Raw genomic sequence first — 25,126 nt, 5'->3', positions numbered from 1 at the left:
AGGGGAAGTTTGGAGAGAGATAACATTGTAAGTGAGCACTCAATGATATGCCTGTGTTTTCTTTTAGCAACACCATTTTGATTGGAAGTGCTTGACCATTCCTCACAATGACTTGTTTAGCACCCTTATACTGAGATGGAGTGGAAAGATTGTTCAAGTTGGCTGTGAGGTGCTTGACCATTCCTCACAATGAATTAGCTAACCATGGATCTTGGTTGCTGGTGATAGCAGCATTAGATGCAGTTGCCATAGCTGCAAGTTTAGTTGGAGGATTTTTGCCTTGATAAGCAAAATCCATCCTGTGATAGCAATCCAGTGCAAGGTGACTAGTTTTCCCACAAATCTAGCACACAGGACGATTAGAATTAGTTCTTAAGGACTGATTTCCAAACTGTGAGTTAGTTTGATTTTGATGTGGAGAGTAATTCTGATGAGAAGAACCACCACTGTTATTGTTATCTGCCACCACCTCTTCCTTTGTTGGAGCCATTTCGACCCCTTCCTCTTCTAGAACCTTGATTCCAAGTATTGCTTACGTTTGGCCTTGAATTAGCAGCAAAGCTAAAGATTGAGGAATAGCCTCAAAATTCTTAGCCATTGCTAGTTTTTCACTTTGCAACATAATGGAGAGTTGCTCATAAGTGATTGGATCACTTCTTGTATGTATGGTTGAGCAGAACTGTGCAAACTCCTTGGGCAAGCCTCGAAGAACAATGCAGAGAAGTTCTTTATTATCAACTACAATTCCTACTACAAGAAGCTTGTCTCTTGCAATCTTGATCTTCTGCAAGAACACATTTATAGTGTCACTTCCATTCTTTTGGCTTTGCAATTCCAGATTCAGATCGAGAATATTGGCTCTTGAAGTAGAGAAGAAACTTTGTTCTAAAGTATTCCAAATCTCTCTAGAGCTTGTGATTCCAACTACTAGAGAGAAACTTTGTGGTGTTAGAGTGGAATTAATCAAAGAAAGTATGGCCTTGTCTTTGATTTTCCAAGCTGAATGCTCAGGATTCACATTCACAATAGAAAAGTCCTTGATTGTCAAGGAGAAATTGACATGATTGAGGCACAGTGCCATCAATATGGTCAAATAGTGAATAAGCTTCAAGAATGGTGACAAGTTGATGCCTCTATGGAATGTAATTTGTGTAATCAAGCTTGATTGACATCAGATTTGACACGTTTGAGACGAGTAGCAATGGAGATTGTAAAGATGGAGCGTGAGATATGGAAGGTGAGCTAGTGCTTGATGAGGAAGCTGTGGTAGAGGCAGTGGAAGCCATGGAAATTAGCTTTGATACCGTGATAGAAAAATGAAAGGTTGGAAGAAAAGCTCAAATCTTAACATATATATATATATATATATATATATATAGAGAGAGAGAGAGAGAGAGAGAGAGAGAGAGAGAGAGAGAGAGAGAGAGAATTGTATTGAATAGAATTCTCTAGAATTATTTGCATTCCAAGCATAATGATAAAAGACAAAAATGCAAAATTAACCCTTTAATTTTCAACTTTTTTCATTTCAGTCCTTTAACTTTCAGTTTTGTCATTTCAATTCTCTAATTTTCATTTGTTGTCAATTCGGTATTTTGTTAACAATCTGTTAAGTGTTCCTGTTAAATAAGCAAACAAAGTTGAAGAAAGGAAAACTTTGGCTGTCTGGGTAGAACAGAGCAAAGAGAACATGAAGAAAGGAAAAGAACCCACGTGCTTGATCGATTTCAAGATGCAAGAGAATGTGAAGGAGTTAACAATGTGCGTGTGCTTCATTTGCGCTATCTGGTTGCCAGAGCTCTGTACCCTAGAATCTCACGTGCCACCGTGTGTGTGTACTTCATTTGCGCTATCTGGTCGTCGGTTATCAAAGAATCGGACTTCGGCAACCATATCAACTCGACTTCTTCACGCACTTTCGCCAAAACCTCCGGATGCAAGTCGAGGAGAGTCACGGCCCAGAGGAGTGATGAAGTGGAAGCGTCCTGAGCAGCGAAGAGAAAGTCGAAGAGGTAGCTTCCGATTTCAACGTTGCTGGTGCTTGGCGGCAGCGGCGCCGTGGTTTCGTCAGATTCAGATAAAGCTACTAACTTCTTCACAGTCTCTTGCATCCAGAAATCGATCTAGCACTTGGGTTTTTTACCTTTCTTCATGTTCTATTTGCTTTGTTCTACGCAGACAGATTCTTCAACTTTGGTTTTTTTTTTTTTTTTTCTTAAAAAAAAGCCAAAACGGCGTCGTTTTACTCATTTAACGGAAACACTTAATAGATGGTTAACAAAATATCTAATTGACAATAATTAAAAGTTAGAGAACTGAAATGACAAAACTGAAAGTTAAAGGACTAAAATGAAAAATATTAAAAGTTAGAGGGTCAATTTTGTATTTTTGCCATGATAAAATGTACATTAAGACTATTTTTATAGAGTTCTACAATTGATCATGTGGGTCTAATCCCAATAAGAATCTGAAACTCACTTTCCTAACAGATTATATAAATATCAAGTTTGTTACAAAATCTATCTAGATCAGTTTGAAGTTATTTGGATTGGTTTGGTGGTCTTGATAGCCAGAAAACAAAGTTGAGGAAGGAAGCTTGGAACGACGTCGTGTTGGTCTCAACAAAAAACATAAAACTCATCTAAAACAAAACGACGTCGTGCTACTTAACCAAACGATGCTGTTTGTCTTTAAATGAAAAAACGGCACCGTTTGATATATTACCGTTAAGTAGCTGTTGTGCTCATTTTTTGAACCAGGATCTGAATCTGACTAAGAACTGAACATATGGCTTTGGCTTCTTCCTCTTTCATTACGTGCTAGTGGGTCATTATATATGAAGGTCTAAGACTCCTCAGAAATATTTTCAACTTTGGGGGGCCATGGTGATGGAACTCTAATCCTTGAGTAATTTCACCATTAAGATCTGAAATACAAAATATATAGGAGATTTTTGAAAATCTTTGGGAGGGGATGGCACCCTTTGCCCCTTAATAGATCCGACAATGAGTGAGCAAGAAATATAGTATTACTCTTTTGACAAGCAATGTCAATTATTTCTTTGGCAATGAATAAACTTTTCTTCTACAACAACCCAAAAAAAAAAAAAAAAAACTTAAATTGACAACCAAGTAAAATAATAATTTGAGGCAATTTCTCTTAGCTAAATTTTCATTGATGGACACCCAAATTCATTCTCCCTCTATGAAAATGAAAAATCAAATTAGTTTTTTGGTTCTCACTGTCTAAGCCGTTTTTATGTTTGAGTTCATTTTTGCACATTTATGTGTGTTTGATTCAAGTCTTGCACTTGCAGCTTAATTTGTCTGTTTTTCTAATGTTTCGAATATTTATATTTTATTCTCTCATGCAATTTTTAATTCTACCTAATGTTTCAATTCAATAAGTCCACATGCAAAATCCTTTTATTCGGAACTGTTTGAAGATTTTATTTTGCTGAGGCTACACAAATTATAGGTTGAATTTTGGAGAGACTCAAGGATTTATATGATGATTTTTTTTTTTTTGAGAAAGTTATATGATGAATTGATGATATATTTAAATATGGCCCATATGGATCATAATACTGTCCCATAGCAATTATGATCCTTATTGCATTAAGAATGAGAAATTAATAGCAACTTAAAGAAATATAAGAATTAATAGTGACTTTGATCCAAACCAACTTCTAAATTCAAAAACAGTTCGAACAAGAAAATTTCACTTGTCAGATATTAATAGAATAGAAGCTTTCATAAGAATCAATAGAGAGTTATTAATAGTACAGTGGGAGTCCTTTATAAAACACTAGTAACAATACACACCCAATTAAATGACCAGAGTTCAGCAATATATAGCACGCAATATACAATACAACATGCATAAAATAAAGGAGATTATTTTTCTTCCCCATCATTTCTGTTACTCCTAGTAACCATTACCAAAAGGCAAAACGGGTAGTAGACAATGTAGCGAAAAATAGGATGTGGTAAGTGAAAGTTCAAAAACGTGTACAAAGACACTTTTGAACGTTTAGACCCCCAAAAACCAATTTAATCAACACACGCAATATGTTAAACAACTAGTGTGCGGAAACTTAACATATGCTATATCATGGAATTGATTAAACAACTATCTAAGCCACAACAAAATAAATCACAGCAGATAATGTAAAGGCAGAGATAGAGAGGAAGGAAGATGCAAACACAGCGATAACACCAGATATGTTATCGAAGAGGAAACCGAAGACCTCGGCGAAAAACCTCTCCGCCGCCCTCCAAGCGGTAATCAATCCACTAGAAAATACAGTTGGGATACAAGGACAGCAATAGACCCTCCAAGCCTAATCTACCCAATGCACCTAAGCCCTCCAAGCTTCTTGCTCCAACGAGGTTGCGCCGAACCTTTTTCTTTTCTAGCTTTCCGGATTCCGCTACTACACCGTAGCATCCACCAATAAATATTGGCTCCTTCCTAACTGCTTCCCAGAACTCCAAACGTCTGTCTCACAGAGATGATAATGGTGAGAACCAGGTTTGGTATAAAGGCCTCTCAAGGATTTGACAATGGAGAGGAAGAGAGTGAGGGATTTTGATGAGACTCTAAGGTAGAGATTGTGGGTAAAACAATCTGGTTTTTCTTTAGGGTTTCTCTCTCAAAATTCTCTCTGGAAGCTCTCTTTCAAACGTGGGTTAAAAGGGTATTTATACTGGAGAGGAGTGGAATGCGAAACGTCAGGTTTTACCAAAACAGGGGTGGCTCGCGGCTTGACCTCGCGGCTTGACTAAGTCGCGAGTTCCAGTCGCGAGTTAACCGTATGGCCAGTTGTCCTGTTTTGTCCTGTAGTGCTCCAGCTAGCATGACTGTTCATCTTCCAGCATGCTTGGCACGTGTGCATCTTCTGGCGGGTTGAAGCCGCGAGACCAGTCGCGAGTCCCAGCCGCGACACTCTGTTTTCTTGCACACTCTTGAGCAATCTTCACACTTTCTCACTCACTACCCTTACAACAAACCCACCTAAATACAGGGTTACTAAATGCTGAATTACAAGCAAATTTGGCACGGAATAAAGCCAATTAGATGGTTGAATAAATTCAACCTTACAATCTCCCCCTTTGGCTATTCCGTGACAAAACCCTAAAACAGACTCTAGACTTAACATGTGAGTTGGGAACAGTTGATCAAAACTCACTCACACCTAATTCTAGAAGCTGTGAAGCACTTGAATCATATGGGCATAAACTCCTGAAACACAACAATACACCATGATCATTGTAAGCAGAAAATTATTAATGCATATGAAACAGGCAAAAAGAGATCAAGCATAAGATGGAGTTAATGAACAAACCATGGCTTGATCAACCAAGTGAACACCACAAGGTAGTGATCACAGTGTTCATTCACACTTGGAATGACCACAAGGACATACAAGTTAACAAGCACAAGGCAAGACACTTGTATGTACAACACTCAACCAATGCATAGCACACAAGGCATATGCATCTAGGAACAATCCTACAAGGGCACAAGAGTGACAGTACATAAACCACAATGCTGAACATTTAGATTTAAAATACTGATTTCACATAGCATAAAGGCTGCACTTAAGCATGGTACATACCACAAGGCCTACAAAACTATGCATAAAACATAAACCCTCAAAGCTTACAAAAGCATATGGGTACAAACCAACAAATACCTGAATAACATCATCAAACATATATAAAAGTTTTATCCAAGAGTATATGAGGAAAGTTAGAAACAGTTATACACCAAGACACAGTGTATCAAAAACATAAAAAAATATAAAAACACTAATTACTCCCCCTCAACAAATTACTCCCCCTCAAGAGCTGCTTTTCTGCTTCAATTATCAATGAACTTTCTCCCCCTTTTTGACATGGAATGGCCAAAGGGTCACTGGTCATGCTGAGTTGTGAAGCTGTCAAGTGTAGCAGCCAAGACATCAATCTGGTCTTGCATGGCTCTCATTCTGTCAGAATGCTCAGTCTGGACTGCCCTGATCCCATCAAGCCTTTCCAGAATGATCTGGAAAGCATCTGGAGGTGCATCTGCAGAAGTTGAAGCTCTGGACCTCTTGCCACTCCTCCTTGGTGTTGAGGTGGATGCATGCCCTGCTGCCTCTGCATCAGTCTCCATTGGGACTTCCTCTCCTTCATCACCTTCATCTTCTTCTCCTGGAAGCCTAACACTGATCCTTTTGCAGGTAAGTTTGTTGATTGCAGAGGGTGTAGACATGTGACTGATGTCTTGAGGAATTTGAACACCCTTCCTTCGAAAAATCCTCATTAGGAGACTAGGAAAGATCAGTTTTGGTCTAGATGTTGTTCTTGTCTCATCCACAATGATGTCAAAGATGTGGGAACTTATATCTATGAAGTTCTTCTCTTTGAGATCCATCAGAAAAATTGCTCTAGCACAATTGATTGTGGTCAACTTCCTAATAGGATAAAGGTTAAACATCATGATTATGGTTAGAACCCTCATGTCTACTGGAAAGGCAGTGGTATTCAAACACTTCCCTTCTCTCTGCCCACCTATTCTCTGTTGAACTGTTTCAATAGAGACACTCCTATCCTTGAAATTGACAAACTCCTCATCATCCAAACCCTCAAGCCCTAGTACATCATCTATGACATGTGCATCCAAGATGAATTCTTTCCCTCGAACCCAGCAATTTAACTCATTCTCCTTTATCACAGCATTTGAATAAAATTCTCTAATCAGAGGTTCACATACCAAAGGAAAATCACTTAAAAGTTTGTCCCATCCTCTTCCTTCAAAACAACTGGGAATAAAAGTTTGCCTTAAATCATCCAAATCCACAAATCTCTCTTGAATGATTCCTGCATTCAAGAAGTTATCCTTGTATCTCTCAAAATGATGAACTGACCTAAACAATCTAGGATCCATCTTAAGTCTTTTGTCAGCTTTCTTCGCAGTAGATTTCTTCTTCTGGGGTGAAGGGGCCATCTGTGAACAATCAGAAAAGGCCACAACAACATATAACAATATATGTGCACAACCAGTTAGTACCATGTATTTAACAGAGAAAGATATCAATCATACAATGTGAACTTCAAACACTTAACCAGCAAGCAATTTAGTTCAACCATATAGATAAACTAATCCTAGGATAGGAAACACATGAACAACATGGTGAAGCCATCCTGAAGGCAGATGAAGGACATTGAGGCAGAAAAAAATGATATGACAAACAAATAATATATAGAACCTAACATAGTCTTCCCACAGATTATCAAACAAAGACATGCACATCTTGCAAAGGAAAACTCACAACCTCAACAGAACCAATAGTAACATCTCAACAGCTCAAAGTTCAGATTGAATATGAAAGGAATACTTAGTTAAGCACAAGAGCAATAGGACAATGACTATCATTAACACAACCAGTAACAACAGAATCCACAAGCTAAGCAAGAACAAAGAGCAGAGACCGAACCACAAACTCATTTCAAAAACACAATCAAATGCGAAAAATCAAGGGTAAAAGCACAAAATCAAGTAGAAAAGAGTGAAAATCAGAAAACCCATACCTGGAACTCGACGATTTTGGGCTGTAAGGATGCAACACAAGAGATTGGAAAAGGGAGCACGGAGTGTTTGGGAGGGAGAGTGTTTAGAGAGAAGATGAACAGTCACAAAAATTCGAGGGAAAAACTGAAAAAGTTTAAAAACTGCTCCTGTTTCTGCAAAACACGCGATTTTCGCGACTGGTTTAAGTCGCCACAAAGTCGCCAGATCAAGCCGCCAAAACAGTCAAGAAGAAAATTTTGAAAAATTTTTCTAAGTGTTTTTCGCGACTGGAAGGTCTACCCGCGAGAGAGTCGCGAGCTGAGCCGCGAAAATCTCTGAGTGAATCTCGCGACTGGACCTTCCACTCGCGAACAAGTCGCCAAAACTGACCAGCGAAGATGCGACTGAGGCTCGCGACTTGACACACCCGCGACTGAGCCGCCAAAACAGGGCAAAACTGTATTTTTGAAATTTTCAGATTTTTCAGCAAAACACTTTCCAAAAACACCTAAAACACTCAAAAATCTTTTTGTGCTTGAATTAACAAAGATTGAGCATGTGAAAACACATTTTATCAAGTACAATCACACAAATGAATATGGCATTTATCAAACATAAACTTGTGTGTTGTGTGTGGATATCAGCAATGAAATAGTCCTTTGTCTAATGAGAAGCTTCAATGATCAATTCAACCAAGGCATACACAATTAGCACTAGATCATGTGACCAATCTCAATTACAGAAGTATGAATATATGACTTCCCACACATCTTGATAACATAACTAGGAGCCTTTCATTTGACTCCACTTTCAGCCATAACAATTGATCTTGTGAGGCAATCATCTCTCATTGTGAGAGGGATATATAACACTTTTCTTAGAAGAACAGGCCTTTGGCCTTTTTGAAAGAAATTTCACTTTTAATATAAAGTCGCTTACCCTTTTTCCTAGTCAAATACTAGAATGTGCGACAGGCTTTTGCAGCTCAATATCTCTTTTCATTTGGAGATTTACATTTAGTGAGCTCTTTTTAGCAAAAAAAATAAAAAATGGGAAGAAATATAGACACAAATCTATGCATGTTTCAAGATCGACATAACCATTCACTAATCATTCATGACAAGCTTGAAGATCTATTTACAACAATCACATAGATTTCAAGATTTTTCCCATAGTGATATTAGTGCATGAAAACAAGTAATGTTCGAGAATGCACACAGCCATTAGCACAAAGGTACAAGGCAAAACGAGTTTTAAGACAAAACTCAACAAAGTCAATCAAGTGTTTTGATTTTCAAATTCTTTATGTAATTTTTGGATTTTTGACTCAAGAAACAAAAAAATTGATAAAACACAATTAAGAAATATTCACAAACAAACAACCAAAATCAAACAAAAACAGCAAGCAAACCAAACAAACATAGTCACAAAGCATAGGAAGTATTAATGCATGGACATGTTGTAATGCTTATGCATGAGTACCCCTTTTCACCCACACGTCACTTGCGTTTGGGGTGATTTCCTTAAAGGATTGGGTACGGGAGTTAGGGCTTTCAAACCTTCGTGAGAAGCTTTCCAAGCAGTTGGTGAAAGCACCAATCATCTTCATCACGTTCATCATTCCGGGATCTCCATTTTGCTCTCTAGGTTGATCCCCTGCCCAAGTTCTCCTATCAATTCTTGGTCCTCCTGACCTTTGAGGAGTAGCACTGTTCTTTGCTCTCAGCTTTTGGCAATTCGGTCGAGTGTGCCCTTGAAGTCCGCAATAATGGCACACATACATTCCTCTAGGACCTCTTTGTGGTCGAGGACGTGACTTGGCACGAGACTCAGACCTGCCCACATACTGATTACTATGATTCAGCATCCGTTGGTCCACCACATTCTTCTTCTCCTCCACCTCAAGCTTCACACCAATAGGATCAGCTGCAACTGGATCTTTGGCTTTGACAAACTTCACTTCTTTGGTGACATTTCCAGTTGAACTACTTCCTCCGCTATATCCCAGTCCGGATTTGTCTGAGAAGCTCTTTTGAGAAGATATAACATCGTCAAGCTTCTTGGTGGTGACCCTTTCTATTTTTGCATTTGCTTGAACAACCTCACTTTCAAGAAATCTCACTTTAGTGTAAGCTTCGGACAGCTCACCATTAAGAGTTTCAATCTCGCATTTGGCCTCCCTATACCGGATTAGGAGACTTTTGTAGTCCTCCTCAGCCTTCTTCATCTTTCTCACAGCAGCCTTGGCCACCCTTGTGTATTCACCAGATTTCTCCAAAAGTGAGTTGTAATTTTCTTGAAGAGTAGCTGTGCATTCTTCTTCTTCAGCTTCCGATTCTTCAACAATTCCTAGTGAGTCATCCTCACTATGTTCTCCAAGGTCTTGAACAAGCAAATTCAATTCATCCGAAGACTCAACATGAGCAATAGTCATGAAAGCTGAGTAGTTCCCTTCTCCATCACAGCTCTCTTCAGATTCTGAGTCGGATGAGTCTGAATCACTCAAGGTCGTGGCATACACCTTGCCTTTTGATTTCAAATAGTTAGGACATTCCCTCTTGAAGTGTCCATGCCCGTTGCATTCAAAACAAGTAACACCTTGTGTGGATTGGGATTCTTTTCCATCTTTCCTTTGGAAATCCCTCTTCTCCCTTCCAGAATTTTGGAATTTTCTCTTATCATCAAATTTTCCATTGTTTTTGAATTTCAAAAACTTCTTGAAATTTTTAACAAGATAGGCTACATCCTTGTCCACCATATCTTCTCCTGAAGTGCCTTGATCTTCCACCTTCTCATTAGTGGTCTTTAGAGCAAGGGATTTACTCTTCCGTTGGTTTGGCAGAGTCATCTCATAGGTTTGTAAAGAACCAACCAGCTCCTGAACCTTGATATCGTCAAGATCCTTGCTCTCTTCAATGGCTGTTACTTTGGCACGGAAGCTTTCCGGCAATGATCGGAGGATCTTCCTGACAATCTTAGAGTCCTCCATCTTCTCCCCCAAGTTAAACTTACTGACAACCACTTCATTTAACTTCCCATAGAACGAGTCGAAAGACTCATCCTCACTCATCTTGAGCTCCTCAAGCCGAGTGGTCAGCATTTGTAACTTGGTATCTTTCACCTTCTTCGTGCCTTCATAAGTTGTTTCCAGAATCTCCCATGCAACTTTGGCAATGGTAATGTGAGAAATCCTGTGAAATTCATCTGGAGACACACCACAGAAGATAGCATTTAGTGCTTTACTGTTAGCATTAGATGCAGCAAGAGCTGCCTTATCCCATGTGGATTTGGCTGCCTCAGGTTTGGTCCAACCCATCTCAACAGCATCCCACACGGATTCATCAATAGAGCATAGAAAAGCTCTCATACGAACCTTCCAAAACGCATAATTACTTCCATCAAAATATGGAGGTGCATTAAGGGATTGAGACCTATCCATCTCAAAAAGGGAGTCAAGGATCACACAATGGTAATGAAACCAAATAACTGTGTACCCGCTCTGATACCAATTGAAAGTTCAAAAACGTGTACAAAGACACTTTTGAACGTTTAGACCCCCAAAAACCAATTTAATCAACACACGCAATATGTTAAACAACTAGTGTGCGGAAACTTAACATATGCTATATCATGGAATTGATTAAACAACTATCTAAGCCACAACAAAATAAATCACAGCAGATAATGTAAAGGCAGAGATAGAGAGGAAGGAAGATGCAAACACAGCGATAACACCAGATATGTTATCGAAGAGGAAACCGAAGACCTCGGCGAAAAACCTCTCCGCCGCCCTCCAAGCGGTAATCAATCCACTAGAAAATACAGTTGGGATACAAGGACAGCAATAGACCCTCCAAGCCTAATCTACCCAATGCACCTAAGCCCTCCAAGCTTCTTGCTCCAACGAGGTTGCGCCGAACCTTTTTCTTTTCTAGCTTTCCGGATTCCGCTACTACACCGTAGCATCCACCAATAAATATTGGCTCCTTCCTAACTGCTTCCCAGAACTCCAAACGTCTGTCTCACAGAGATGATAATGGTGAGAACCAGGTTTGGTATAAAGGCCTCTCAAGGATTTGACAATGGAGAGGAAGAGAGTGAGGGATTTTGATGAGACTCTAAGGTAGAGATTGTGGGTAAAACAATCTGGTTTTTCTTTAGGGTTTCTCTCTCAAAATTCTCTCTGGAAGCTCTCTTTCAAACGTGGGTTAAAAGGGTATTTATACTGGAGAGGAGTGGAATGCGAAACGTCAGGTTTTACCAAAACAGGGGTGGCTCGCGGCTTGACCTCGCGGCTTGACTAAGTCGCGAGTTCCAGTCGCGAGTTAACCGTATGGCCAGTTGTCCTGTTTTGTCCTGTAGTGCTCCAGCTAGCATGACTGTTCATCTTCCAGCATGCTTGGCACGTGTGCATCTTCTGGCGGGTTGAAGCCGCGAGACCAGTCGCGAGTCCCAGCCGCGACACTCTGTTTTCTTGCACACTCTTGAGCAATCTTCACACTTTCTCACTCACTACCCTTACAACAAACCCACCTAAATACAGGGTTACTAAATGCTGAATTACAAGCAAATTTGGCACGGAATAAAGCCAATTAGATGGTTGAATAAATTCAACCTTACAGTAAGGAACTTGGCAAACATAGTGGAAAAAATAGTAACGTGAGGATAAGGAGGAAGAATGATCCAATGATCAAAACGATAGAAGCAAGCCAGTGGAGGCCTCTCACCATTAAATAACTACCAGTCATGAATGCTGAGGAGACCATAACAAGAGCTAGTCCCAATATTGGCACGGCAAACTTAAGGGAAGCAATAACCAAGTTAAGATCACCTAATTGTGCCCAGATGAGTGCAACAACAACAGTAACAGAACTATACATAGCTATGGTGTTGCTGATAATGAATACTTGGAACAAGTGGTGTCTAAGGAATTTTGCCATGCCTTTGTGTGGATCAGAGTCATCGTTGCCGCCTGGCACAGTGAAACCTGCAGCAAAGGTTACAGTGGCCACAAGTGTTGCAACCAACAATAGAGTGTTGACCCTATCCTTGTAATTGTCCATGTTGGGTGTCTGCCTTGGCTTTGAGCTTTGTGAGTTCTTAGTGATGGTTTCCTTATCCTTGTCCATGCTTGGACTAGGAGCATGTGATTCGACGCTGGCGTATCTCAAGGCTAACCACGTTAATCGCTGCACGATAAATGACAAACATTTTGTCATGACCATATTGGTCAAATACAACATATATAATCTCCCCCCATTTTAGATAGTTTTTGCAGAATTGAAGTTGAGCTTAAATACAATTTTATAATTTATTTACGTTAAGGGTTGAGAGAGGGTGAGATGCCATGTTTGGAAGTTTGGAGAGAAAAGAGAATAGAGGACAGTAGAGGGGAGGGGAGTAGAGGAAAATGGTTATCCTCCACCTTATTTGAATGTTTTTAAAATTAAATAAGAGGAAGGGGAATAATTGTCTTTTCATAGTTTGTAAATTTATTAATAAAGTAAGGGTAAATTTGGTAATTCATTTGGTGGTAATTCATTTGGTCAAGCATTTCTATATTTTACTCTCCCTCCAAATCTCTCCAATTTGGGGGAATTAAAAATGAAAAGTTAGAAGTACTTAGAATCCCTCTAAACCGCTTCAAATCCCTTCCCCTCCTCCTTTAAAAAACATCAAAATAAAGTAATTTAACTTATTCTCTCTTCTTCTCTTTACTCTATTCTCCTCTACTCTCCACCCATCCAAACAAGTTAAGAGAGAGAGAGAGAAGGCACCTAGAAATCAAGATTAGTTGCTCGATAGACTTGAGACACGCCCCACTTGAATGGAGAGGCCACAAACAATTTCTAAGGATGGGTCAAGCGAATGGCAGCCCATGAGCCCAAGTTGTTTTTAAGATTACCAAATTTGACAACAAACTTGGTTATAAGTTGTAACCTTAAGCTACAATTAAAGTCCATTTAATATATTTTTTAATCGGATATGAATTTTGACAAATATATCATTGAATTATATTTTCTTATTATATCTTTTATAATTGAAAACTTTTCAAAAGATTAAAGATCAATAATTATATACATCAATTAAATATTTAAATTTCAAGTTTTTGTAATTCAAAATTGTGTATGATAAATAATTTTATTGATCGAATAATAAATAACATTTAATTGGTACAAAATTTGACATATTTGTTAAAATCATAAATAACATATAATTCAATAGTTATATTTTCAAAATATATAATAATTTTTTTTAAGTAAAATTTATAGCCTTAAATTACACTTGATAGTTTGTTGTACTTTTTAATTAATTAATTTATTATTATTATTTATATGAGAATAGTTGGAGGTACTTATGTAAATTCATATCGAACTTGACCTGATCGACTTGTGAACTGTGATCATCCCTAATAAAAATTTATATAATTTGGCCTGATAATCTACGTGCATAGCAAAATACACTTAGTTGGCTATATTTTTATTGTAAGCCCATTGAGATATATATAGATCTTAACTCTAGACCAGTGATAGACTAATCTTGAAATGACTTTACTTATACTCCTACACCTACTGTCCCACTACAAGTAAGTTTAATATAAGTTAGATTAAAATTACTTTATTTATTTTAAAAATAAATCTTAAGACATTAATGGTCATTTTGGATTGAGGAGAAGAAAATAGAATAAAGTAAAGTAGAATAGAGTTAGTTGCATATGTTGGCCAGAAATTAGCTAATATGTAACCAACTCTACTCTATTCCCTCTTACTCCCCGTCTCTCTCCCTTCAATCCAAACTGGTCATAAATCTAGACAAAATATAACAACTTCAAGTATCACATACCTCTCTAAACGAGGGCATCTTCCCACTATACTTTCCCGCAATGTTGAGAGCTGTCTTGCCTTCATCGTTCAACAACTTTAAGTCAACTCTTTTGTCCCATGTCAGAATGCTCACGACCTTAGGATGCCGACCCTTGGAGGCCAAATGTAAAGATGTGTTTCCATCTACATCTTTTTCATTGATAAGCATTTCAAGTTCAGGCATTTTGAGCATATAATTTACCACTTTGGCTTTCCCACTCATAGCAGCTACTTGCAAAATGTTTTGATCTTGATGGTTGAGCAACTCAACCGAATCTGGACATCTTTGGATAAACTCTTGAACTATCTTGATATGTCCTCTACTGGATGCTGTGTGAATTGGAAAGAAGCCATTCCGGTCACTTTCATACGTGTAATCTGCAAATTTGTTTAACAAGTAGCGAACCCCTTCAAGGTATCCTATGTATGCTGCATAGGAAAGAGGTGTCATGCCCTTGCTGTCTCTATCTTTAATGCGATGTGGACCTTCACTCATAACACTATCCAACACATCTGGTCCATAAAAATGAACTATCATTCACCCATAATTTAAAACCTTGATGATAATAAGAAATAAGAAATAAGAAACATCTTGATCCAATCAAAAAAAAAAAAAAAAAAAAAAAAAACCTCATCATCCCTTAGGGGCTGTTTGGTTGGTGAGTTTAAACAACAGTTTTCAGTGTTTAAACAACATTATACGTATTTTCACACACTTTTTCACCCACACGTATTTTCAAAAAATATAAACAACATTATTAAAACAACGTTTCCAAACGGGCCCCTCGTTGAGTATACAAAGTTTATAAAACATAAATAAATCATATTTGATTTCAATGAGTTTTAAAATTTGATCCCAACATGTAATTTGTCTTTTAACTGTTCACATAAATTTGGTTAAATTATATATATATATATATATATAGACAAAGTTTAGTTACAAAATTGGTTGTAGCCTGAGACTACAACCTTACTCAATATCATTACCATTACTACTTATTTCAAAATTCTAACTGTTGGATTGCATATTCTTTACGTTCTTAATACACAGGTCAAATTTTGTGTCAATCAAATATTATTTACTATATAATTTATAAAATTATATTTTATGCATAATTTTAAAATACAAAAAACTTGAAATTTAAATAATTTATTGATATCATAGCTATTGATCTTTAATTTTCTAGAAATTTTGCAAGCATGGAAGATATAAAAAGAAAATATAATGTAATAGTGTATTTGTCAAAATTCACTTCCAATAAAAAGATATTGATTCTATTTATTACTGTTAAATTATATGTTTTTTATGTTCTTAATAGTTATACCAAATTTCATATCAATCAGATGTTATTTATTACATTCAATACCAATTAGATGCAATTTATAATCAAATCTAATTAGAATAAGTTGTGTTGTTAGATTTATTTTTATTCTAATATATATTTTTAGTTGAGTTTAAATTCTTTTTGTTCTATATTTAAAACTTTTATAAGAATTTTATCATTTTGTATTTTCTTTAACTAGTAAATAGATAATATACTATCATAATTATCAAATTTCATATTTATACAAAAAATAAAAGAGAAAAAAAAACTATATTTTGTTAAACTCTCTGCTTGAGAAGAAAATGTGAATTCTTTTCATTTATCTTTCCATCTCATCAAAACTTCGCATCTATGTTAATGTATTAATTAATTGACATTTGCCAATAGAGAAATGCATTTATTTTCGTATATTAATTATTTATTTTTAGACAATGCACTTATTATTGATATAAAAGGAATTTATATGATTATTTTTATAATACTTATTATGGAAAAAAAAATGATTTAGAATAGGAATTTTTATGCAACTTGTAGGACTTTTTTATGCAATCCACTACATGGCAATTAAAAAAACCATTTACAAATAGGCCTTCTTCCTCAGGTTTAATTTCTTTGGGAAAAAAAAGGAAATGAAAACCATCAAATAAAGAAAGAAAAATTAATAATACATGCAATAAAGAATATAAAAAATAATTGTGCACTTAAATTATTTGAAATAATCAAATATTTCAGAATTCACAAAAGTAATATGTTCATATTTTTAATTATACTAATCTCAATAATTTATATTTCATAACTTCTTTTTTCTAATGCCATGTAACATAGTGTGTTTATTAATTAATTATTTATAGATAGTGCACCAATTATTTATATAAAATTAATTTTTTTAAATAGATTTATATAAGAAACCATTTATTAGGTATGATATCATTAAAAAAAAAGTCCAATAAAGATAAAAGAAAATGTAATATAGCATGCGGTTCAAATAAGATAATAAAACCCTTTTGTGTTAGAACCAATTTTTCTCTCTCTTTTACCATGGCTTTTGAGTAGAGTTGTAATGTGTCTTTGTGTTAGAACCCCTTTCCCTCTCGCCTATGTGTGCGTGTTTGTTTCTCAAAAAAAAAAAAAAATCTCTCCCTCTTGTGTGTGTGTTTGTTTCTATAAAAAAAAATAATAATAAAAAAGGATAATAAAAAATTGTATGCTTACTATAGTAGAAATAATTAAACATCTGTTCCATAAAAAATAAAATTAAACATCTGTTTTACTCAAGTAATAGGTTCATAGTGTTCATAGTGTGCATATAAAGTTCATTGTCTTAATCATATTATTTCTAACCATTTGCATTTTGTCTTTTCTAATGACATGTAATATAATCGAAGTTGATTATCTGAATAAAAAGATAATAAAAAACTTTATGCTTAATTTAGTAGAAATAATTAAACATCTGTTCCCAAAAAAAATACTAAACATCCATTGATTTACTCAAAATAATAGGTTCATAGTGCGTATATAAAGTAATATATTGAGTAAGGTAGTCTTAGGCTATAACCAATTTTGTAACTAAATTTTGTTCTTAATTATATTATTTCTAACAATTTATATTTTGTCTTAAAAACTAGACCAGACCGACCGGTTTAACCGAAAACTAGGCACTAGTTCGGTTTGGTAAAATCCATTAAAAACCGGTTTTTAAAACCATCGTGCAACTTCACTTTCATTAGAACTATTGTTAAGAACTCATGGGTAGAATTCACTAGCTTGTAAGTGGAGGGTGCCCAAAAGTTTATAAACACATAATTAAATTTACACTTAATCCATGTAGAACGCAAAGATCATAACAACCATCAATAATATCATTGTATTATACACTAATCATAAACTACCATCTCAACAATTGTGAAAAACTTTGTAAAATTTATTGTGTCACTAAACTTATTGGTATTAGATTAAATAATTAAATTCATCATTTTCTAATAACCCAAAAGTTTTGTAACAACCAGTAATTTATCAATTGGGATGGCTGAGAAAAACATGGAAACGGCTGGAAAATGAAATATAGTGAAGTAGCTAGTAAACTTACCTATGTTCCTTCCAGTAATGGCAGCGTGAGCAATTAATTTGACTTCCTCAAAATCCTCCAGAACTCTACCTCCTCCTTCTACCATGGCCATATTAATTCCATCTGCTTTTTCTATCATGAGCCTCACCATTTCCGCATCCCCTGCTTCGGCTGCCATATATAGAGGAGATTTGTGCTCCTCATTCGGACAATATGACACTTTTGGATTTGTTTCAACCAAGAAACCAGCGATCTCACTGTACTTAGTTTTCAAAACCAAATCCACTTCTCTGTATTTTTTTATCAAGGCCAGGTGAAGGGGAGTATTCCCTTCATTATTCTGAATCACCAGAAATCCATTATAGACAGGCGCCAATTTTTTTAACGTGGACAAATGCCCACAACTTGCAGCTACATGGACAGCAAATTCATCAGCAGAGTTCCTCTGCAGCCAATGTCCATTGTCGTTTTCAAGCATCGCTTCCACAAGCTGAGAGTGACCTAAGCTTGCAGCAATATGAAGGACTGTATTCAATTGGGGAGTTTTTTGGGACAAAACAGGACCTTCCAAATCCTCGGCTTTAAGATTTTTGATGAAGTCAGTGTCCCCACGCTTTGCAGCCATGTACAAGTCAGGTTGCATGCTTGCAGCCCTTCTAGAAACATCAGTACTAATTTCTTCCTCCTCTTCCTCCTCAGTTCCAGTTTCAAAATTCTCATCTCTTTCAAGGTCGCTCGGTAGATCTCTGTTCATTTCAGCATCAATATTAAGTAGATGTCGTGGAGCCCGTCGATGAGTCTGTTGGGATGGGTAAGAGCGTTTTCTCGGCATTGAGGACTTCCAGGTAATTGCTGTTCACTAACGTCAATCAAAATGTGATTAGGTTCGCTAGACCTGTAAAGACTTTCAGAACTAAAAACTGGGACACAGTTTTTTCGGAAAAAATATTGGTTATAGTTACAGGAATCCTAATTGCTTGTTAATTGGATAAAGGAATTTGCCGAAATAAAGAGCAAAAGGTTGAGTAATTGGGCAACATAAGTATCGAATCAGAATCAAAGCTGCCCCTTCCCGTGTAAGAGATTCCACTTGTAAATAAATTTTATATCAATTTATGTTGTGCTGATTTTTCTCTCTTCGTTTCAATTATTTGTTTGACATTAAAATAGCCTAATTAAATAGGCAATAAACTATAACCAGAGTCATGAATCATGCTTATACAGTCATACATTTCTAAGTTACACGACCAAATTGTCCATACACAACTGTTTGCTTATTTATTAGATTCAGCTATCCATCATGGACGGACCTGAATCTGACTAATGCCATTGCCAGAGGCTCCTCCAATTAGAGATAGATCGAGAACTTGATCTAATTCTCACTTGTGAACAAATTGATGCATTTAGAAAATCACAAGAAATAAAACACGTTTGCTTATAAAAAATAACCTCAAAATCCACAAGAAGAGAAACTAGAATCCACCAAAATAATATTAGAGAAAATTTTGAAATTTTGTTAATTGAAAACTAAATTATCTTGGACGCCACAAAGTGTTTAAATAGAAAAGCAATCCTAAGGCTACTAGGAGATGCTTAGAAAACCCTAAAGTGCTCCTAGAGTGACCAAGAAAACATCTTAAAACCCTAATTCGTGTTAAGCACAAAATTAGGTGGTAAAATAGGAAAATTATCAAAAATGGCAAAATTGAGATACTTACAAAATAAAATCCGACTATCTCTAGGAGACATCTCAAAGCGGGAAATTATTTTCGCTTTTAAATTAAAAGTTACAATAGAAATAAAAATGACTAAAAATGGAAAAAAAAAAAACAAAAAACAAAAAAACAAAGGAAAACAAAGATTTCAAGGCCTAAATAAAGGAATTTTTTTCAATAAGCGGATTTGATTGTGGCCATGGGTGACGAGTTTTGCTCCTAGCGTCATTTCCCTTCTTGTCACCAATTTTCATGCAATTATGTTGTTGTCACCAATGATTTTTACTAGCATTATTTTACTTCCTAGATTTCTTACACACTAACTTTTGGCAATTTCTCTACTTGAGGAAAGACTATGATGTCTGTTCTACATCCAAAATCTAGAGAGCTCGTATGACTCTCAATGACCATGACAAAGCCAATACCTATTCTTTGGGACTTCCTTTTTGCCATTGTCGTCATTAGTGATTAAGTCAGCTCTCAAACCCTCTCTCTCTAACACACGCTCTCAATATTTCATAGGAAAAAGTATCTTATAAGATGATCTTATAGTACATCTCTCCTAGAACATGTGTGAGTCCCACACATGTGGGTTCTATATGTTGTAAGAGAGATATCTCATAAGACCTTATCATGAGATATCTTCTCATTTGATAGAGCTAAACTTCTTCGTTAAGCTACTTATGTATAATATCTGTGTTTAAACTATTCGCCATTATTTTGTTTTATTCAAATTGTTTTAGGATTTAAATAACTAATTTGTAATTTTACTCGGATTTTTTTTTGGATAACCATCAAAATTTAGCTTAGGTACCCATATTCTAAAACCATATGATATGCATTCCATTCTCGAACACTTAAAACTCATTTTGACATCGATTAACGTAGGAAATTCAGTGTAATAAAAATCAATTGACAATGGGCCTTAATCCATTTGGAATCCCAACCTTTTTTTTTTTTTTGAGGAACAGAATCCCAGCTTTACTTGCCATCTGAGAACCCAAACTTTATAAGTACCACCTTACTTTTTATTTTTATTTATTTTTATCTTGCGTTTGAAACTTGGAATTCAACTGCCAGTTCACAAAGTTAATCTTGGTTTTTTTTTTTTTTTTTTTTTTTTTTTTTTTTTTTTTTTTTTTTTTTTTTTGAGAAGTAAATCTTGGTATTTAGAGCTATCAATTAAAACTGGTTTGATGCCTTGTCTAAAGAGGAATAACCAACCGACTGACTGGTACATTTTTACTATTATTTATAATACTTTTGATTTAAGTTTGTCTTTTGTTAATGTGAGTTTTGTTGAATTAGGAGATCTCCAAACTCTTTTTTTTTTTTTTTTTTTTTTTTTCTTTTTTGAGAAACAAGAGATCTCCAACTCATTTCTAAACTTTATTTCTGCTCTTAAAGTTGGTTTCTATTATAAAAGTTGTAATCTACTTTCTGTTGTTGTGGAAGCATGCAGGAGTGATTGTCATTTTACTTTTGGTTCTTAATAAAATTGTTGTTTAACTAAAAACATAACCAATTAAAAGTGTGCATAATACTATTTATCCTCTATATTAACACTTTTACTTACCTTTTTTTTGCTCAAAAAACAAAAGGAAAAACAAAAAGAAAAAAAAATCTATTACACAATTCCTGTTACACAAAGTTGTGTGTAAAATTTTTTTAAATTGAAATCATCAAACAATTTCACAATTTCAATTTAAAAAATTATTACACAACTTTGTGTACAACATCTCCTGTGCACTGCACTAGTCATTTCCCTTATCTTAAACCATGAATTAACTTACCATATTTACTTCTTCTTCTTTTTTCCCTTCAATTACCATATTTGCTATAATTTTTTTTTTTTTTTTTTTTTTAAATGTACCTTGTGAGTAACTACTATTTCAGCCTTACGATCTTGGCTGATCCAAGGGTCAGAATTTGAAAACAGAAGTCGACCGTTGGAGCCATTGCTTCAAAAGCCCTTTTCCCATAGGCTTCTCCTCAGAAAAGAAACAGAGCACAAACAGAGACAGAGAGAGAAAGAGAAGCAAAACCCAGATAGATTTCTGAGAGATAAAAAAGAAAAAAAGAAAAAAAAAAAGAATTAGCGATGGAAGCCCGAGCAGTTGTTCCTGCACAACCAAGAGGTCCGTCACTGCTTCTAATCTCATATTCTTTTCCCTTTTTTTCTTTTTGAAGAATTATTATTGATTTTTTTCTTTGATATCCCATGTGGGTTGTGGTTGATCGTGTGTAAATTCATGTAGATGCGTTTACTTTTGGATTCTTTGGTATTAGTTTTTGGGTTTAGAAAAACTTGGTTTAGTTCTGATTGATGTGTTCATTGACAATTCTTTCAAATATTGGGTATTGATTTTTGAGTTTCTCTGTTTATTAACCTTCTTTATTTTAATTTTTGGTGATTCTTTGTATAAACAAATCAGGGTTTTTTTTTTGGTGGACCTGTGGTATATATTGAAGTCTATCATTATAATTGTAACTGGGATTTCTTTTTCCTAGATTTTCATATCTCATATTAGTAATCTCTTCAAAGATTCTGTTATGGTCAAATGAAAGGCTAGGGACTGAATCTAAATATGGGTTTTCCACATCTTTAAATCTTTTTACTACTAGGGTTTTTAGGTTCTTTTTGTGTGTGTGTGTTTGTTTGTATTCTTTTTCCCTAATACTTATATGATACAAATATTCCTTTGTGTTTTCGGTACTTGATTGATGGGGGTGCGGTCTTTCTTGATTCATATAGTTTTTATTCATTGGACTTTGATCTCATAGTGGTTTCTGAGTCTTTTTCAATGGTTTGCTTCGGTTTTAACATATCCTATTTCTATGGCTTTTTGGTTTTCTGGGCCTTAAAAATCTTATTTCTTTTGAATGGATATTATTGAGATTGAAGTTTTCTCGCTTTTGTTTTAGGGGCAGTTAAGGTAAAGAATGAACCAGCACAAGGAAGGAACCGGAGAGCTCTTGGAGACATTGGTAATTATGGGGTTCAAGCTTTGGATGGAAAGCCCAATGCCCAGATTTCTCGTCCCATGACAAGGTTTACTATACTCTCTCTCTCTAGTTATGAAGTACCTATTGTCTGAAATGTTAAAGCTATTAGGAAATAGTGAATCTAATCATTTAACCATTATTCTAACATTGAGTGCTAATTGCTGACTGAATTTTGTCTTGCAGGAGCTTCCGTGCACAACTGTTAGCAAAAGAACAAGGGGCAGTAGAGATAAACAAGGTAGAGAACTGTAGTAGTGTAGTGTTTAATAATTTTCTTTACCTCTTTGTCTATGAAATAATACTACTATTGGGAATTATACAAATGACCAATTCAATGCAATGAACTTCTGATATGACTAATTCACAATGCAATGAACTTTATTGATATGCAGAAGCCAGTTGTGCCAGCTTTAGACAATAGAGTAGCCATTAACAGAAGGCGTGTTACTGTAAAGAAGGTTGCAGAAGCTCAAAAGAGGGTAGATGACAAGCCGAATTCTGATGAATCCAAGACTGCAACCACGACAACTACTGAAGGAGAAAAGATTGAAAGTGTTAGTGGAAGAAGGTCCAGAGAAGGGTCCTCAAGGAAGGAAGTGAAGACTCTCACATCGATCCTCACTGCTCGAAGCATGGTGTGTGTTTTTGAACATTCTTTAAAAGATTCTTCTTTGATTTCTTGGTTGTGCATTAAATTTGGCTTCTTTCTGCAGGCTTCTTGTGGTGTTACTGTCAAGCCAAAGCCACAGATTGTGAACATTGATGCCGCAGATGTCAATGATGAATTAGCAGTAGTTGAATACATTGATGACATTTATCAGTTCTACAAGCTAGAAGAAGTACTTTCACTCTAATCTCTACGTCCCCATCTTAATTATTTTTCTTTCTCTATCTTTCTCTAATGAATGGTAATTTGTGATGCAGGGAGAGAGTCGTGTTCGCGATTATCTGGACTCACAGCCTGAAATTAATGCAAGGATGAGATCAATTCTGATAGACTGGTTAACTGAAGTTCATAGAAAATTTGAATTGATGCCTGAAACCCTCTACCTTACCATAAATATAGTTGATAGATATCTTTCTCGGACATTTGTTTCAAGGAGAGAACTTCAGTTAGTTGGCATTTCCTCAATGCTTATAGCCTGCAAGTACGAAGAAATATGGGCTCCACAGGTAGTGTTCTCTCTCGCTTGTAATCACTGTTGAAAATTTGTTTAAGTTATTTTCTTGTAGCTGTTTGCTGACCCCAATTAATTGGGATGAAGGCTTCGTTCAATCTGATTTTGCTTTTCTTTAAATCTGATTTTGGACCTGACGTGGGGTATGGAATGTGCAGGTTAATGACTTTATCTGCCTGTCAGACTATGCTTATACAGGAGAGCAGATACTTGTCATGGAGAAAGCAATTTTGGGGAAGTTGGAGTGGTACTTAACAGTTCCTACGCCATATGTTTTTCTCGTTCGATTTATCAAAGCTTCTGTTTCACCAGATAAAGAGGTAATATGATTATTGTATTTTACAAACAGAACCACTTTCCCCTTCTTTTGAAAAGAGTAAGCATAAATTAATTGCCTTCTTTTCTGTTTTTTTTTTTTACCTGGCCTGGTTATGTAGATGGAGAATATGGTATTCTTTCTAGCTGAGATTGGTCTTATGCATTATCCAACTATAATTTTGTATTGTCCATCCATGATCGCGGCTGCAGCTGTCTATGCTGCACGATGTACCCTTGCTAAGAGCCCCTTTTGGAGTGAAACCTTAAAGCATCATACAGGCTACTCTGAAGAACAGTTAATGTAATGTCTTTTTGTTCCACAATATCCTCATTTCTTGTTTGGTGAGCTTCACTTGATGTTCTAATTTATTCTGCCAAAAAAAGGTACTAATTTGAGTCGGATTTCTTTGTCACAGGAATTGTGCTAAGCTACTGGTTGACTGTCACATGGCTGCTGCTGCAGAAAGCAAGCTGAGGGTGATTTACTGTAAATTCTCAAATCCCGACCGAGGTTCTGTTGCTCTTTTCACTCCAGCGAAATGCTTTCAGGCCACATGATCATGAAGATCATGAAGAAATGATCAGAATCTTATTCTATACTCCATACATATAATAGTGCTGAACTGGATATCAGAATCTTCTGATTTGGTTGATATTTTTGAATATATAGACGAGCAATGTATTCAGTAACAAAAATCATTTTCATACATTTTTATACTTCAAAATGAATAGAAACTTTGGTTGGTAGATGACAATGTTGTTTGAATCTGTCCAAATTTGCTTTCCAATTCAAAACAGGAACCAAAATTTTCATTAAAATAGTGGGCTGCAAACAACTTGAAGATTTTTAGACCATTTTCTCTTTACTAACAAGTTTCTCAAAAAAAAAAAAAAAACGAGTACAGGATTTTTAAATTTGCAATGAATATTGTATTGCTATTTGAGAAAGACAGATTGCCTAATTATGCTTCTTTTGAAGTAATTCCATTTTGCCATCATTTTTTTTTTTTTTTTTTGATGAGGAAGCTTCCATTAAACTGACAAAAGCTACACCACAGAACTACAAAGAACTACAACAAGGCTCAGGCAGCAACAACAG

The 25,126-nt window shown here is 35.7% G+C and overlaps 3 protein-coding genes across 6 annotated transcripts in view; 1 reads left to right on the top strand and 2 right to left on the bottom strand.

Annotated features, from left to right (window-relative positions):
• Window positions 1-5,831: 5,831 nt before the first annotated feature.
• Window positions 5,832-7,687, bottom strand: LOC126718270 (uncharacterized). The gene is made up of 2 exons (XM_050420390.1): window positions 7,578-7,687; window positions 5,832-6,993 (listed from the first exon to the last, which is right to left on the bottom strand). The coding sequence occupies exon 2, from the start codon at window positions 6,991-6,993 to the stop codon at window positions 5,917-5,919; it is 1,077 nt and encodes a 358-aa protein (XP_050276347.1). The 5' UTR covers window positions 7,578-7,687; the 3' UTR covers window positions 5,832-5,916.
• A 4,471-nt stretch (window positions 7,688-12,158) lies between these two features.
• Window positions 12,159-25,126, bottom strand: part of LOC126718220 (protein ACCELERATED CELL DEATH 6-like) — a 74,276-nt gene continuing 61,308 nt past the window's right edge. Inside the window, exons 2-4 of one of the 3 annotated variants that reach the window (XM_050420324.1) lie at window positions 17,832-17,953; window positions 14,401-14,933; window positions 12,159-12,746 (exon numbers count right to left, since the gene is read on the bottom strand). In XM_050420324.1, the coding sequence (XP_050276281.1) occupies window positions 12,174-12,746; window positions 14,401-14,933; window positions 17,832-17,953 (1,228 nt within the window). In that variant the 3' untranslated portion in view covers window positions 12,159-12,173. Of the gene's footprint in view, window positions 12,747-14,400; window positions 14,934-17,831; window positions 18,737-25,126 lie in introns of those variants that run through there. The other 2 variants (XM_050420333.1, XM_050420317.1) reach the window with 2 other exon arrangements.
• LOC126718242 (G2/mitotic-specific cyclin S13-7-like) overlaps window positions 21,531-25,126 on the top strand; it is a 71,005-nt gene continuing 67,409 nt past the window's right edge. The window contains exons 1-9 of one of the 2 annotated variants that reach the window (XM_050420368.1): window positions 21,531-21,663; window positions 22,451-22,577; window positions 22,715-22,769; window positions 22,924-23,166; window positions 23,245-23,370; window positions 23,456-23,704; window positions 23,868-24,029; window positions 24,147-24,328; window positions 24,444-24,503. In XM_050420368.1, the coding sequence (XP_050276325.1) occupies window positions 21,627-21,663; window positions 22,451-22,577; window positions 22,715-22,769; window positions 22,924-23,166; window positions 23,245-23,370; window positions 23,456-23,704; window positions 23,868-24,029; window positions 24,147-24,328; window positions 24,444-24,503 (1,241 nt within the window). In that variant the 5' untranslated portion in view covers window positions 21,531-21,626. Of the gene's footprint in view, window positions 21,664-22,450; window positions 22,578-22,714; window positions 22,770-22,923; window positions 23,167-23,244; window positions 23,371-23,455; window positions 23,705-23,867; window positions 24,030-24,146; window positions 24,329-24,443; window positions 24,539-25,126 lie in introns of both variants that reach the window. The other variant, XM_050420362.1, reaches the window with a different exon arrangement.

Source organism: Quercus robur, chromosome 1 (genome assembly GCF_932294415.1).
Source record: "Quercus robur chromosome 1, dhQueRobu3.1, whole genome shotgun sequence".
NCBI classification, from domain to species: Eukaryota; Viridiplantae; Streptophyta; class Magnoliopsida; order Fagales; family Fagaceae; genus Quercus; species Quercus robur.
This window is presented reverse-complemented; position numbering and strand designations above follow the sequence as displayed.

Bases quoted from the DNA above. Each gene is read 5' to 3' on its own strand.
- LOC126718270 (XM_050420390.1), bottom strand. From the start codon at position 6,993: ATGGCCCCTTCACCCCAGAAGAAGAAATCTACTGCGAAGAAAGCTGAC.